General features: G+C 41.7%; 1 protein-coding gene across 1 annotated transcript in view; it reads left to right on the top strand.

The window, feature by feature from the left end:
* Nucleotides 1-1848: 1848 nt before the first annotated feature.
* TNKS2 (tankyrase 2) overlaps nt 1849-15661 on the top strand; it is a 63682-nt gene continuing 49869 nt past the window's right edge. Inside the window, exon 1 of the mRNA XM_043476014.1 lies at nt 1849-2416. Coding sequence (XP_043331949.1) covers nt 2218-2416 — 199 coding nt within the window. The 5' untranslated portion in view covers nt 1849-2217. The remainder of the gene's footprint in view (nt 2417-15661) is intronic.

Genomic DNA, 15661 nt, shown 5'->3' with positions numbered 1-15661 from the left:
TAAGTGACTGCTTTCCTGGGCAGTCCATTCCTACCCCTGCAGTGGTTTTCAAAGCTTTTGTCACCACTCACTTGTGTGTTCTGTGATCAGTTAACTGGGAGTCATAACTAGCATTTTTGTAAACACTGAAGAGGTAAATATCATTTCATTATTTTGTGAAACTTTTGTTTCATATATGTGAGCATGTTTACTGGTTGAATACAGCAATCGCCTTTCTTATGCTATGAATAGTGGTCAAAAAGTTCAAACACGTCTCATTTTAAATACTTGCACATATGCACCAGGAGAGTGTATACAAATGTTTGTAGCAGTACTTTTCACAACAAAACTTGGAAACAAATCAAATGACCAGTGGACTTGTAAGTCTGTGGTATATTCAAAACACAACTTTATAAAACAATAATGACTGCATGAGACTTACAAGCATCACAAGTGAAAAAAGACCTCAAATACTGATACTTTTAGAAAGCTCAAGAACAAGTAAAGGTGAACAATATGCTGCTGAGGAATACACACATGGTGAGGGATTAATAACTACAAATTAATAATTAGAGAATAAGAAAATTAGGGAATACACTTGGCAAGTAGATGAAACATGGAAGAAAAATGATAGATTCAATACCATTGGTGGTGTACCAGTTCTTTAGGTGGATTCACAGATACTTATCATTATGCAACATAATTTAAATCTGTACTTATCGTGTGCACATATAATTATATAATTTACACATTTATAAAATGCCCCCCATCCATGTAAATCCTCTACCTTTTAGCACAATAGTGAGTTGATGTTCCCAAACGAAGAAACACTGAATTTGCAACAACAACAACAAAAAAAATAGCTTAAGAAGTTAAGACAACAGGGCACGGGTGGGGAGATGCTTATCTGCATGCCAAGGGTCACATGTACCGGTTCAGGTAACCATTTGTTGTTCAGCTGCTAAGCCCTGTCCAAATCTTTGCAACCCCAGGACTGCAGCATGACAGGCTCCTCTGTCCTCCACTATTTCCTGGAGTTTGCTCAAACTCATGTCCATTGAGTTGGTGATGCTATCTAACCATCACATCTTCTGCCGCCACCTTATCCTTTTGTTTCAATTTTTCCCAGCATCAGGGTCTTTTCCACATGTATGTGACCATAGTTTTAAAGTTTCTTGAGACCAGGGCATAGGGTAGGGAATGATCATGAACAGCTGTATCACTACCTTAGGCGTGAGAGTTAATTATGTGCTTTTCTTGCTTTCACGGCAGAAAGAAATCGCAATTCATTAAACTTTGTCAGTGATGTGTATACCCAGTATATCCCCACTTCAGCCAAGTCAGCATAATATACACTCATGATGGGTCCTTTAGCCCTAAACTATTAACTATGGAAAGAGTGATTCATCTAAGCCATACCTCTCAATCATTAATTTAAAATTGGAACAAACTTTCAGTGGTTTCCTAATTTTCTTTACATTATCTTGGGGCAGCTCATCCAAACTTCCCATCAAGCAACTCATTCATTTCTGATCAGTGGCTCACAAAAACCAAAACAGCAGTTGCGGGGAAGGGAAGAGACAGTGCCAGGGAGAAACCCCCAGGAGAAAGGGGTTGTGGAAGCTGAAAAATGGAAAATGTGCGCAGTAAGAAGTCCAAAATAACATCCAAAACTGGGGGGAAACTTTCAAAGGTTCCTTTGTGTGCAATAAGGAAATTCAGATTAAGAAATCCATTTTTTTATAAAGACAATAAGTAAAACATACAACTTCAGCAAAACCCACCACAAAGATGGCGATGGGACGAAGCCCCTACTCCACCCACGGCCAGAGGCTCTCGCCTCACATTTCCCACAAACCCCTCCGCGCGGCCCGCTGGCCGAAACCTGTCCGGCCTGCTTTCTGCCACCGCGCACGCGCGGCGCGACGTCACGTGCGCTCCCAGGGCTCAGCGGAGCTGGCGGGAGGGGCCTTGCCAACTTCCGCCGCCGCGTCGCTGCTGAGCTCGAAAGGCGGGTTCTCGGTGCCTCCGCGGCGGGGTAGCCGGAGGTCGCGAGGCCGATCGAGGGACGCGAGGTGGCGCGGCCATGGGACTGCGCCGAGCCCGGTGACAGCAGGGAGCCGAGCGGCCCGGGCCCTGAGCGCGTCTCCTCCGGGGGGCCTCGCCCTCCTGCTCGCGGGGCCGGGGCTCCTGCTGCCGTTGCTGGCGCTGCTCCTGGCGGCGGCGGCGGCCAGAATAATGTCAGGCCGCCGCTGCGCCGGCGGGGGCGCGGCCTGCGCGGGCGCGGCGGCCGAGGCCGTGGAGCCGGCCGCTCGCGAGCTGTTCGAGGCTTGCCGCAACGGGGACGTGGAGCGAGTTAAGAGGCTGGTGACGCCCGAGAAGGTGAACAGCCGCGACACGGCGGGCAGGAAGTCCACTCCGCTCCACTTCGCCGCAGGTAAGCGAGGCCAGCGCCGCCTTGCCTCGCCCCAGACCCCACCTGCGTACCCGGGTTCGCAGGCCCGAAACCAGACACAGTGCTCCTCTCTCCCCGGCCTTTCCCCGTGGGATTCCGGTCCCGGTTCTCTTGTTGTCGTCGAATGGGAGGTGAGGAGACCCCTAGGGTTTAGGGGGTGAATGTGCCACAGTCACTGGAAGAAGTTGTTGTGGGGTTTTTTTGCTTTGTTTTGTTTCGACAATACCTGTACCCACTTCCGGTCTTACTACCCTAAAAGGCCTCTACAGGCTAGAAAGAGTAGGGGACGAAGTAGACCTTGTGATTTTTAAAGGCCAGTTATCTCCCAAACCTACCTATCTTGCACTTTCCACTATAACTCTTAAAAATCCTTTGTGTTAACGTTCTTAAGGCTTTCGTAAAATGCAGGGATGTAATTTAGGAGGATCAGTTTAATAGTCCATTGACACATTAGCGTTAATGGGTTTACGTGGGTAGCAGTCATTGGGAAGTTTCTGGAGACTGGAACTGGAAATAGTCAAGTTTGGGAGAGCCGAGGTCTGACTTAGGCTGGGTGCGGGATGCGTGCAGGTAGTCTCTGCCAGACATAAGTTGGGGTGGAGAGTAGTATAATGCCAGCAAAATGGTGCGGGGACTCTAGCTTGGGTCTAGATTTTAAATTGGAAGTAACTTCGCGTCATCCTGAGATTTAGATCGTTTGAATTACACACATACACACTTATAATACATATTTTTATGTATGTTTACTAGGTTCACTTTATGACATGTGTATTAAATTTAGGAATATAAAAACTAGAGACGGGACACAGCTTATTTCTATGAAGCATTTATACTTTTCTCTTGGAAGAAGGATTGTGATTATGTCTGTCCTCAAGTGAGCCATGCCTGACTTGGAATTGGGAATAGATTCTCCTGTTTTCAATAATGCTGATTTTTCATATCGTGTATTACATGATTATTTAAAGTATTTTTTTTGGAAAAGCAGAAGTGTATTTTTTAAAGCACTCTGGAATGATGAGCCGAGAAACATAAGAAAGATTTCCTTGTTCACAAGCATTGCTTCTACACTTTCATTGGGAAATGTGTTTGTCTTAACCTGTACCTGATTTAGAATGTAAATACTACTGAGAAGTATGCTTTCTCCATCAATTACAAATTTGTTGGGTTCCCATTGAGGAGCTTTTTAAGGGAGAAGGTTTTGAGGACCATTGGTGGGAGAACTAGGAACAGCCTGTGGGCAGTGGAAAGGGAAGAGAAGAATACTAAAGTCTAATCTTACGTTTAGCTAGTTTTGCCTAAAATTTTGATGATCACCGCTGTCTCTAACTTGAATTGTCCTGCTTGTCCATGTAGTCAACATTTAAGCAACTGATTTGGGAAACCGTCATAACCGACTGATACATAATCCAAAGGGTAGTGTTACTCAGATTCTGTTTGCTTGATCTGTGGGATAAAAATAACCAAAGAAGATCTTAGTTGCTACCTTTCAAGAATTTGTTGCATTAATGAGTTCATATCTGAAAATAGTAATATTTAGAGACTTAAGGTTATGGATTAGCTTCCTGTTGACCTTGTTCCTCTCAACCATCCCACCCTGAGCTCTATCCCAACAACAAAGCACTTTTTACCAAACTGAAGTGGAAAACTTTGTGGTTTGTTCAAACTGAAATGGAAAACTTATTTTAGGAACCAGTTACCCCTCACAATTTACCCAAATTATCAGGTACAGGTTATAAGATTAAGAATTTGAAGTATGAAAGAAAGTAATAAAAATTACTAATTGTCTATATTAAACCAGAGTTTTAAAGCTCTGCATTTAAACCCAGGTGTATAAGAAACTTTAATTAACTCTGTAAATTCTATCTGAATTATTAAGATTAATGAGAGAGAACCTTCTTGCTCAAATTTTTAAATAAATGCATCCAGCTGCATTTTCTCTTTTTCTTTTTTTTTTTTTTTTTTTGCATTTTTTCTTAATATGTGGAGAATATATTTTATAAACTCTTTGTAGGTAGTGCGTTATTAGTTATGTTAACATGCACATAAGCATGTCATTGGAAGTTCACTGTAGGTGGGATTGTGTAACTGCCTGACCAAACAGTGTCATGTGTTTGTACATTGTAGGGTAAGCTGTAGGGGAACATTTTTTTTTTAAGCCAGTTAAAACTTGGACATTTTATGGAAGGTGGGTAGGTATGATTTTGTCTTTTTGTTTCAATTCCAAGGAACAGGAATGAGAGATCGGTGGAAAGGAAAATGAATCATGATAGAACAGTTTAGAGAATTTGGTCTGTCTTTTCATCTAAAATATTTAGTTCAGTTAAACAATAGTTGCTAGCCCTAAAGGAGTTAAGTTCTTGTGTCAAATGGAAAAAATAATCAGATGAACAGTAACTTTTCTGTTTTCAGACTAGATTCCATTTCTTAAATAAGTATGCCTCTAGAAGTCACTGCTTGTCAGAAGTTTCCTCTTCAATCCCCCTGCCACCAGCCCCTTACCTATCCCCTCCCCCCAACACACACACAGAGGGTGTGAATGAGTTTTTTGTGACACATTACAAAACTTGCAGAGGCAAGTTGGTGGTAGGAAAGCTGCAGCTCTAATTTTGCTATAAGCAATAACATCTGAAATTCTTGACAGTATAATCCCCTAGAAAACAAAGCAGGTTTCAGTAAAGGAGATTGCTTCTCTGAACTTGGTTCTGAAAAAATGAAGAGGGCCAGAATCTTTGGGAGAAGGTCATCTTACTGTCCATCATAGCCAAAGAAAGAAATACACAGCATTCTCAAGAATCTTAGAACAGGAGAATAGAATTCTCTGACTTGAGAATCTTAAATATTCTTTAATATATGCAGAGAATTGTTCAATGGAAAAAAAAATTAAAATAACATTCAGTTCAAGGAATTCAGGTATAGAGATGGTGGAAAGAGATGATATATATGTATGTATATACTTGTAGTTGGAGAAGACAAGTTGAAAAAGAACTTGCATTGTTAAAGTTCTAGTTAAACAAAGTAACATTTGTTTTGTACTTAGTATGTTACTTTTCTGTATTTATAGTATGCTACTCAGCCATGTACTTTGGGCTAATCAGACCTCAGTTGCTACATTCATTTACGTATAAATTGTGTATATGAATTGCATATAAGAAAGCTTCCCACTCCCCCACACCAAGTGTGAACTAGAGCACCTGGAATTTCTTATACAAACAACTGATAGGAAACCTACTTATTCTAGAGGGAAAAGAAGACTAAGGCTAAACAGTGTTGCTATCCACATATGTGGAAGAAGTCAAGTAGACAAAGTGAGAGGATATGACTTGTGTGGCCTTTGCAGTCAAAGCTAGGGGCTAGTAGGTGAAAGGTTACAAGGAGTCAGACTGCCTTTAACAATCTACTCAACTGTGGGATTGGCTGGGAGTCTCTGAACAGTGGTTGAATTGGCACCTTTGAGAGGTGTAGAAAGGATTTTTGTATAAGAAAGGCAGTTGGACTGGTAGGTCAGAATCTGACTTGTATAAGAAAGTGAAATGATTCTTCCAATTGAAGATGTTAATAACTCAGCTGCCAAGGGGCTTCCCTGGTGGCTCAGACGGTAAAGAGACCCGGGTTTGATCCCTGGGTTGGGAAGATCCCCTGGAGAAGGAAATGGCAACCCACTCCAGTATTCTTGCCTGGAAAATTCTGTGGACAGAGGAGTCTGGTAGGCTACAGTCCATGGGGTTGTACAGAGTCAGACACACTGGGCAACTGACACTTTTACTTTCAGCTGCCAAGATGGAATAGCTCTTGTGATTACCACTGATACCCTTTCCCAAAGTGGTGATATTGAAGCCCTCCATTAATGTTTCAAAAGCATTTCCTTCTTTTGGCTGTAGGCCAACATCATAATTACGGGAGATCCACAAAAGTACCCCCATTTCTTACCTAGGGCTAGAATTATAGACTGTTTTCAGGATTGTTTTTTGCTGTAGGGGATAATTAAATCCTGTATAAGTAGAAAACCCCTGTATCAAAGACCAGTCTATTTAAGACTTCAGATTTTTTTTTTATTACCAGATCTCTTATTGTAGTATATTATCAAGACTTGAGTTACATCTTTTTCCTCAGCTGTTGGTGGATTTAGAGATAGGCAGTAGACCTCAGTAGCAGCCAGTTTGGAGTACTTGTTTCAATATTTCTGCATTCAGATAGTCAGACTTTGATCACCCTAGAGGCCATGGCATCCTTTCCAAAGTTTCTCCTACTCTGACCAGACTATTTGTCCTAAGTTGAACTAGACAAAGCCTTCTCCTCTGTATTCCTCATTCTCAACAAATACATTCAGGAAGTACTTCTTTCTGGATCTTATTAAACTAACGTTATTAGGTGGGTACAAAAGTAATTGTGGTTTTGGGCCATGAAATTTAAATCATCATAACTAGGCTCAAACACATGTCTATTAATAAAAATACAAACCATTACAATCAACACATTTTTGCCAATGAGAAATAAGTTTTTTCCTATAGTGTAAAAATCCATACCTAGGGTTTTGATGAGCTTTTGGAAAGCATTTTCTGCCTCCTACTGATTGTGGAAGTGTTTTCCCTGCAAAAAGTTGTCGCGAGATGCTTGAAGAAGTGGTAATCAGTTGGCGAGAGATCAGGTGAATATGGCAGATGAGGCAATACTTTGTAGCCCAATTCATTCACCTTTTGAAGCGTTGGTTGTGTGAGGTACAGTCGGGCGTTGTCATGGAAAAGAATTGTATCCTTTCCATTGATGATGCTGGCTACAAGCATTGCAGTTTTTGGTGCATCTCATTGATTTGATGAGCATACTTCTCAGATGTAATGGTTTCAGAAAGCTGTAGTGGATTCGATGGGCAGCAGATCATGAAACAGTGATCATGACTTTTTGGGGGTGCAAGTTTGGCTTTGGGAAGTGCTTTGGAGCAGCTTCTGAGTCCAATCACTGAGGTGGTCATCTCCAGTTTTTATGTAAAATCCACTTTTTCAGTCTGATTGAGAAATGGTTCTTTGTTTTTGAGTAGAGTAAAGAAGAAAACTCCTCAAAATGATGAGTTTTTTTTGTTTTTTTTTTTTTATTTGCGGTCAGCTTATGAGGCACCCACTTTTTTTCCCCATCTTTTGATTTTCTTCAGATACCAAACAACCATAGAATGATTGATGTTGAGTTGTTTGGCAATTTCTTGTGTAGTTGTAAAAGGATCAGCTTCGATGATTGCTCTTACTTGGTCTTTGTCAACTTCTGATGGCCGGCCACTACACTCCTCATCTTCAAGGCTCTCATCTCCTTAGAAAAACTTCTTGAACCACCACTGCACTGTAGTTCTTGGGCCAAATGCATTGTTGATGTTTTGAGTTGTCCCTGCTGCTTTATGGCCCAGACCCATTTTGAACTCGAATTAAAAAAATGACTCAAATTAGCTTTTTGTTTAACAGCATTTCTATAGTCTAAAGTAAATATAAAATAACCAGCAAGTAGTAAGTCATTAGCAAAAAAACATAAAACAAGAAATGTGCATTAAAATGATGTATAACATAACCACATTTATTTAAAAATGTATTCCACTATCAAATGGCAAAGTTCAACAATGTAAAACTGCAATTACTTTTGAACCAATCTAATAACAGTAAATGAGAAATATAAAATGTTTTCTTCTGACAAAGCTCTGTGTGATGCTTTGGGTTGGCAACATATAACTGTCACTGCATATTGGACCTGCTGCATCATCAGTGGCTCATTCTATCTTCAGGCTATAAAAAGGGGCTCTCAATGAAACTTCCTGAGTCTAAGTTGGTTTCTCTGTAGTGACTTCCAGTGCTTCACAGCTTTTTGGTAGCCATTCAGATGAAAGCATGTTTCCAGTATAGCAGGAAAATATGATACTGTTAACAGTAGTCATGGTTGGCAAGACAGTTCCTGGGACTGTGGAAACTGATGGCATCTGAATAGTAATGAAACAAAAGGGAAATTGCATCGACTACTTTCTTAGTTGTCACAAATCATTAACTTCATGTTTTCTGTGGAGGTTGTTTACTGTTTCAGCAGAGTATCATCTATACACTAAATAAATGTTTATCAAGTTCTCCTATATATCCAGTACTGGCCTTGTCCAGTGAACAGAAGTGAACAGGACATCTTGCCGGCCATTTTATTGATCAGCAAATTTAGTTTCCAAGTAAGCCTGTTTTGTTTCACTGTCAGGGCTCTATAGTGAATTCAAACTCAGTGTATGATTTCATCAGGATTTTCATGTTTGAAGATGAGTGCTATTACATAATTGTAAAATAAAATCACAGTGTATCCTGAGCAGCCATGACCACTGACTGTAGGCTTCTGATGCCTTTGTATAGAGATCCTTAGGATAGGGCGCTGGGCATCGACTCTGAGGATATGCCTATTCATGTTTTACCTGGCCAGTGAGAGCGTGATCAGAACATACCTTGCAAAACTTTTTTCTTCAAAAAATGAGTACTTAACAGAAATGCTTTGAATTATTCTTGAGACTGTAAGAATGGGGATTTTATCAGGGATTAGCTCTTAGAGTTTGGAAAGCCCTTAAATCTAAAGGTTTCACCAGACTTCCAAAAGTAGATTTTAAAATTTGAAATAGCTCCCTACTGACCCCTTCTAAATAATTCCTTTCATGTCAAGAAGTGACTCAAACACTCTAAATCTCAGACTCTTATCTACTCTCAGAATAGCAGCATGACCTCTATGCACATATTATAGTCCTTACACTGTGACTTGGAAAACATGCTGATCTCTCTGTCAGTCTCCAGATGGGTTTCAGACCTCTTAATGGCTAGGAAATCATGTTGATACAGTTGTTGAGGTGAAAGTCCTCATCCTTGTCTTGGACTGTTGCTAATTATGTAGATAAAATCACCTTAACCATTACTCCCCATATCGCCTCCCTAGCTAAAACTTCAATTTCAGTATTTAGTCAAACACATCAGTATTGATTCTCTCTTGTTAACTCTGATTTGAAGCAACTATCTTCTTTTCTCAGTGGTATTTTAACAAAAGGCTACTCTTGACCTTTCTTCAGCTTGATCACTAATCCTTGATAACAGATACCTTCCTGACACTATCTCATAAAACAACTAGATGTTCTACTATAGCTATTTCTATGCCCACCTCACACCCCTTTTTTGGGAAGTTACTCTGTGAGTCACCAGTTTGACTACTTCAGACAATATTACCACTGAAGAAATAGTGATCCTTCTCAAGGTCCTTGAGTACATCAAGTAACTTTCCAAAGAGATACCTTTACTAACTTTTCTTTATTCTGGTTCTTTTTCTCTTACTCTCCAAGTGAAGTCTTTAATAAAAGTTTTTCTTCCAGGTGCATGCTAAGTGGCTGAAATAGCAGAACCACTGATTGGGGCAGCTGGGGGTGGCGCACTTGGGAGGACAGTGTGATCACAGTGCCCAAGCTGTGATAAGGAATGTTCGGGTCAGACTGTCATGGCAGCAGATTTGACCTTTCTTCCTTGAAATTTTCCCTGTTGGCTTTTGCAGTGCTATTCTTTCTAAGTTTTACTTCTCCTTTTCTCCTTTTCTCGTACCACGATGTATTTTTTCAGCAAATATGAACAGATTTTTTTGTTGCTGTGTGCCAGGCAGTGTGCAGGACACTGGGGAGGTAGGGATGAATTAAGATAGACATTGACCCTCCTTTTGTGGACCTCAGGAGTTCAGGAGATTAGTTCTGAACAGTATTTACAAGTTTTAATAAGTACCAGAGGATACTGCTGTGAATAGCAAAGCCAAAAACCCCTGTGTTTTTTCTGGAGCTTGAGTTCTAATGGAGGAGAGGGGGAAACCAACTGAATTGATTGTATGACTGTGCAGAATGGACTGCTTTAGATAGAATGATGAGGGATGGCCCCTTTAAGGTGGAGACATTAGACAGTGAATAGAAAGGCAAAGAACAAGGGAGGAGGAGGCCAGGCAGACAGACAGCATACACTAAAGGAAGGTTGGCACACTCGATGAACCGAAAGAAAGCTGGATCGTAGTTCTGAAAGGGAAAAGTGGTTTGAAATGAAGATAGAGAAGTAGGTAATGGCCAGTTCAGGCAGCAGGCCTTGTAGGCCATGGTAGCATGATTGAATTTTATTCTAAGAGTGTCAGTGGGAAGCCAATGAATTACTTTAAATGAGGGTATGATACGAGGATTGTTTTTGAAAGATCGCTGGGGACAGTGGAAATGTGAGGCCCTATTAAGGAGGCTTTTGCAGTGGTTCAGGCTGGAGACAGTGGGGCGGGGGGTTGGGCAGCGTCAGTGGAATGAAGAGAAGTTAGAGAACGTGTTGAGTTTGAGATGCCTTCGAAATACCCAGGTGGAGATATGTCTAGTAAACAGTCTGGAATTCAGGTGAAAAATCTAGACTGGAGATTTCAATTTGCGGGTTGTGTATCTAGGTGGTATTTAAAGCCATGGGAGAAGATGAGGGGGGAAGAGAACTGAGTCTTGAGAAATCCCAGCATTTAAAAATCAGATGGAATAAGCAAGAAGCCCCTAAGGAGGTAGGACACGTCCAAAACTTGAGTTTCTCATCTGCCACAGAGCTCTTTAGTCTGTAACCTTCCTGTCTCAGTTGATGCTAACCCCACTCCTTCATTCCTTAGTCCAAAAACCTTGGAGTCAGCCGTGGCTCCTCCCTTGTCCCCACCTTCTCTTAACCTCCTCACCCTCTCACGCTTACCCTCACCCCACATCCAATCTGAGAGCAAACTGTGGTGGCCCTACCTTCAGAGTACCCAGAATCTGCCACTTAATATTCTGACAGGTGCCACCACTTTATGGTCCAAACTACCATGATCTTTCATTGGTTTCTAACCTAAACCCCTTTAAATCTTGTCTCAACCCAACAGCCAGAGGGTACTTTTCATATATGTCATATCATGTAATTTACCAACTCAGAATCCTACGGTGACACTTCCTTTTTCCTCACTGTAAAAAAGCCAGAATTCTTACAGTGGTCCTCAAGCCTCTGTAGCTGGTCCTCATTACTTCTAACCTCACCTCCTACTCTGCTACCCCTTTCTCATTCAGCGCCAGTTATTCTAGCCTTCTAACTGTTGGTCAGTAGGGCTAGTTCTCTCTCCTTCAAGTCTTGGGCCAAATGTCACCATCTCAGCAAGGCCTGTGGTGACCTCACTGTTCTACTTTATGACCCCCCTCCATATACACACTTGGATCACCGTTTCGTGTTTTTTTTTTTTTTGCTGGATCTTCGTTGCTGCTCGGGCCTTTCTCTAGTTGTGATACTCAGGCTTTTTTTTCTTTTTTCAGGCTTCTTGTTGCAGTGACTATTTGCAGAGCACGGGCTCTAGGGCCCTCGGGCTTCAGTAGGTGCAGCTTTTGCACTCTAGAGTACAGGCTCAGTAGTTGTGCCATATGGGCTTAGTTGCCCCACAGCATGTGTGACCTTCTGGATGAGGGATTGAACTTGTGTCTTCTGCATCGGCAGTCTGATTCTTTACCACTGAGCCACAAGGGAATCCCTGATCACTTCTTACTCTCCTCTTTTTCTAATTACCTTCTAACATACATACTTTGTGCATTTGTTGTTCATCTCCTCTACCTCCATGGAAGTTCCTCAAAGGCAGATATTTGGTCTGTTTTGTACACTAGTAAGTCAGAGGCACCCCGAAAAGTGTCATCACCTCGTTGATTCCCTGATCATTTGGTTTCTTTGTTTGTTTGAGTCTTTATTGAATTTGTCCCAATATTATTTTTGTTTTTCATTTTGTTTTGTTTGGCATCAAGGCTTGTGCGATCTTAGCTCCCCAACCAGGTATCAAACTTGCACCCCCTGCATTGGAAAGCAAAGTCTTAACCACTGGACTACCAGGGAAATCCCTCCCTGATCATTTGTTAAATGAACTGATGAGGCAAGAAAAACCAGAACGGTGTGATGTCATGGAAACAGAGATATTTTTCACAAGAGAGGGATTAGTCAATTGTCAAGTCAGTTGCTGAATGTTGCTGAGAGATCTAGTCAAATGAGAACAGACGTGTGTCCTTTGGGTTTGGCAACATGGGGTTTGTAGGTGGCCTCGATGAAACCAGTCATAAAGCAGCAGCCAGACTGGGTTTGGAAGAGGAGTAAATGAGAGATAGAGAACTGGGGACAGTCCGTAGGGTTTCCCTGGTGGTTCAGACGGTAAAGCATCTGCCTACAATGTGGGAGACCCGGGTTCGATCCTTGGGTTGGGAAGATCCCCTGGAGAAGGAAATGGCAGCCCACTCCAGTATTCTTGCCTGGAAAATCCCATGGATGGAGGAGCCTGGTAGGCTACAGTCCATGGCGTCCCAAAGAGTTGGATACAACTGAATGACTTCACTTTCACTTTCCTGGAGGTTTGAATATTCAGGGGAGCAGAGAAATGGACATGTGAATTCAAGGAGAATATTTTTAATAAAATGAAACATAGAGCATGTTTACATGCTGTTGGAAATGATCTGGTGGAGAGGGAGAGGTTGATGTGGATGGGAATACCTTGAGAAGTTGAGAAAGTGTAAGATAAGAAGGCATAGATCTTTGATGAGAAACGTACTTCTTTCAACAGAACAGAAAACTAGTGCTCTCTAGTCAGCTTCATTTTCTTGCATGGCTTCAAACACCATCTTTACGGCCAGGACTTCAAATGTCAGTTGTTAGTTCATACTAATTTCCTTAGTTAGAAATATACAGAACCTTCTACTTATTGGACATTTGTTCCTCAAACAGGTGTCCAAAAGCATTTAAGCATTTCCAAAAACAAATAATCTTATCTTAGGAAACATCCTGTTTTCCTTTATATTTTGGATATCCAATTGTCATCTTCTTTCCCCAAATTAAAGAAGTTGCCAGATACTGTCAGTTTTCTCTTTAGTTACTCCTGGCAACATTGTATGTAGTAGGAAAAGATTAGAAACAAACCAACTATTCATGAGAAAGGAACTAGTTTAATTTTGATTGTTGTTGTTCAGTCACGGAGCCAATACTTCCCAACGCCAGGCCTCCCTGTTCCTCAGCATCTCCCGAAGTTTGCCCAAGCTCATGTCGATTGCATCGGTGATGCCATCCAGCCAGCCATCTCATCCTCTGATGCCCTCTTCTCTTTCTGCCCTCAATCTTTCCCAGCATCAGGGACTTTTCCAATGAGTCAGCTGTTCCTGTCAGATGACCAAAATACTGGAATTTCAGCTTCAACATCAGTCCTTCCGACGAGTATTCAGGGTTGATTTCCCTTAAGATTGATTTTATCTCCTTGCTCTCCAAGGGACTCTGAGGAGTCTTCTCCAGCACCACAGTTGGAAGGCGTCAATTCTTGGGCACTCTGCCTTCTTTACTGTTCAAGTCTCATAACCATATGTGACCTCTGGGAAGACCATAGCCTTGACTGTCTGGACCTTTGTTGGCAGAGCAGTGTCTCTGCTTTTCAACACACTGTCTAGGTTTGTCATAGCTTTCCTGCCAAGAGGCAAACGTCTTCTGATTTCATGGCTGCAGTCACCATCCACAGTGATTTTAGAGCTCAAGAAAAGGAAGTGTGTCGCTGCTTCTACCTTTTCCCCCCTCTATTTGCCATGAAGTAGTGGGACCAGATGCCATGATCTTCATTTTTTTAATATTTAGTTTTAAGCCAACTCTTTCGCTCTCTTCCTCCTCCCTCATCAAGAGGCTCCTTAGTTCCTCTTCGCTTTCTGCCATTAGAGTGGTATCATCCACATATCTGAGGTTGTTGATGTTTCTCCCGCCTATCTTGATTCCAGCTTGTAACACATCCAGCCTGGCATTTCCTATGATGTGTTCAGATATTGATTAAACAGAGCATGTCGATTAAACAGAGTTATGCGATGGGGAGGGAGGCGGGAGGGGGGTTCAGGGTGGGGAACACATGTAAATCCATGGCTGATTCATGTCAATGTATAGCAAAAACCACTACAATATTGTAAAGTAATTAGCCTCCAACTAATAAAATAAATGAAAATAAATAAATAAAATGTAAAAAACAAAACAGAGTGACAGCAGACAGCTCTGTCATGCTCCTTTTTCAATCTTGAACCAGTCAGTTGTTTCATATAGGGTTCTAACTGTTGCTTCTTGACTCACATACAGGTTTCTCAGGAGACAGGTGAGATGATCTGGTATTCTCATCTCTTTAAGAGCTTTCCACAGTTTATTACAATCCACACAGTCAAAGGCTTTGGCGTAGTCGATGACATAGAGGTAGATGTTTTTCTGGAAATTCCCTAGCTTTCTCTGTGATCCAGTGAATGTTGGCAATTTGATCTCTGGTTCCTCTTCCTTTTCTAAACCCAGCGTAGACATCTGGAAGTTCGTTTGCATACTGCTGCAGCCTAGCATGCAAGAGTTTAAGCATGACCTTGCTAACATGGGAGATGAGTGCAATTGTCTGACGGTGAGCACATTCTTTGATACTACCCTTCTTGGGGAATTAGAATGAGGATTGACCTTTTCCAATCCTGTGGCCACTGCTGGGTCTTCCAGCGGTGGAGGTGATGAATGGATTCGAGGGATTAGAACGTGTAAGTAGTGTGCCTGAAGAACTGTATGCATGAAGATCGGTAATGCTGTAGAGAAGGCAGGATACAAACCATCCCAAAGAAAAAGATAAGCAAAAAGGCCAAGTGGCTGTCTGAGGAGGCCTTCAGATGGCTAAAGAAAGAAGAGAAGAGGAAAAAAAACAAGGGAGAAAGGGAAAGGTATATCCAACTCAACTCAGATTTCCAAAGAACAGCGTGGAGGGACAAGAAGGCCTTCTTCAATGAACAGTGTATAAAACTAAAAGAAAACAACAGAAGAAGAAAGACTAGAGATCTCTTCAGGAAAATGGGAGATATCAAGGGAACATTTTGCCCAAAGATGGGCAAAATAAAGGATAGAAATGGTAGAGACCTACTAGATGCCAAAGAGATCAAGAAGAGATGGAAAGAATACACAGAAGAACTGCACAAAAAAGATCTAAATGGCCCAGATTACTACGATGGTGTGGTCAGCCACCCGGAGCAAGATATTCTGGACAGTGCAGTCAAGTGACCCTTAAGAAGCACTGCTGTTAATAAAGCTAATGGATGCAGCAGAATATCAGTAGGACTCTTCAAAACCCTAAAGGATGATGCCGTCAAGGTGTTGCATTCAATATGTCAGCAGATCTGGAAGAAGATTCATGAGAAAGGAACTAGTTTTAAAATTGATT

This window comes from Cervus canadensis, chromosome 8 (genome assembly GCF_019320065.1).
Source record: "Cervus canadensis isolate Bull #8, Minnesota chromosome 8, ASM1932006v1, whole genome shotgun sequence".
NCBI lineage: Eukaryota > Metazoa > Chordata > Mammalia > Artiodactyla > Cervidae > Cervus > Cervus canadensis.
This window is presented reverse-complemented; position numbering and strand designations above follow the sequence as displayed.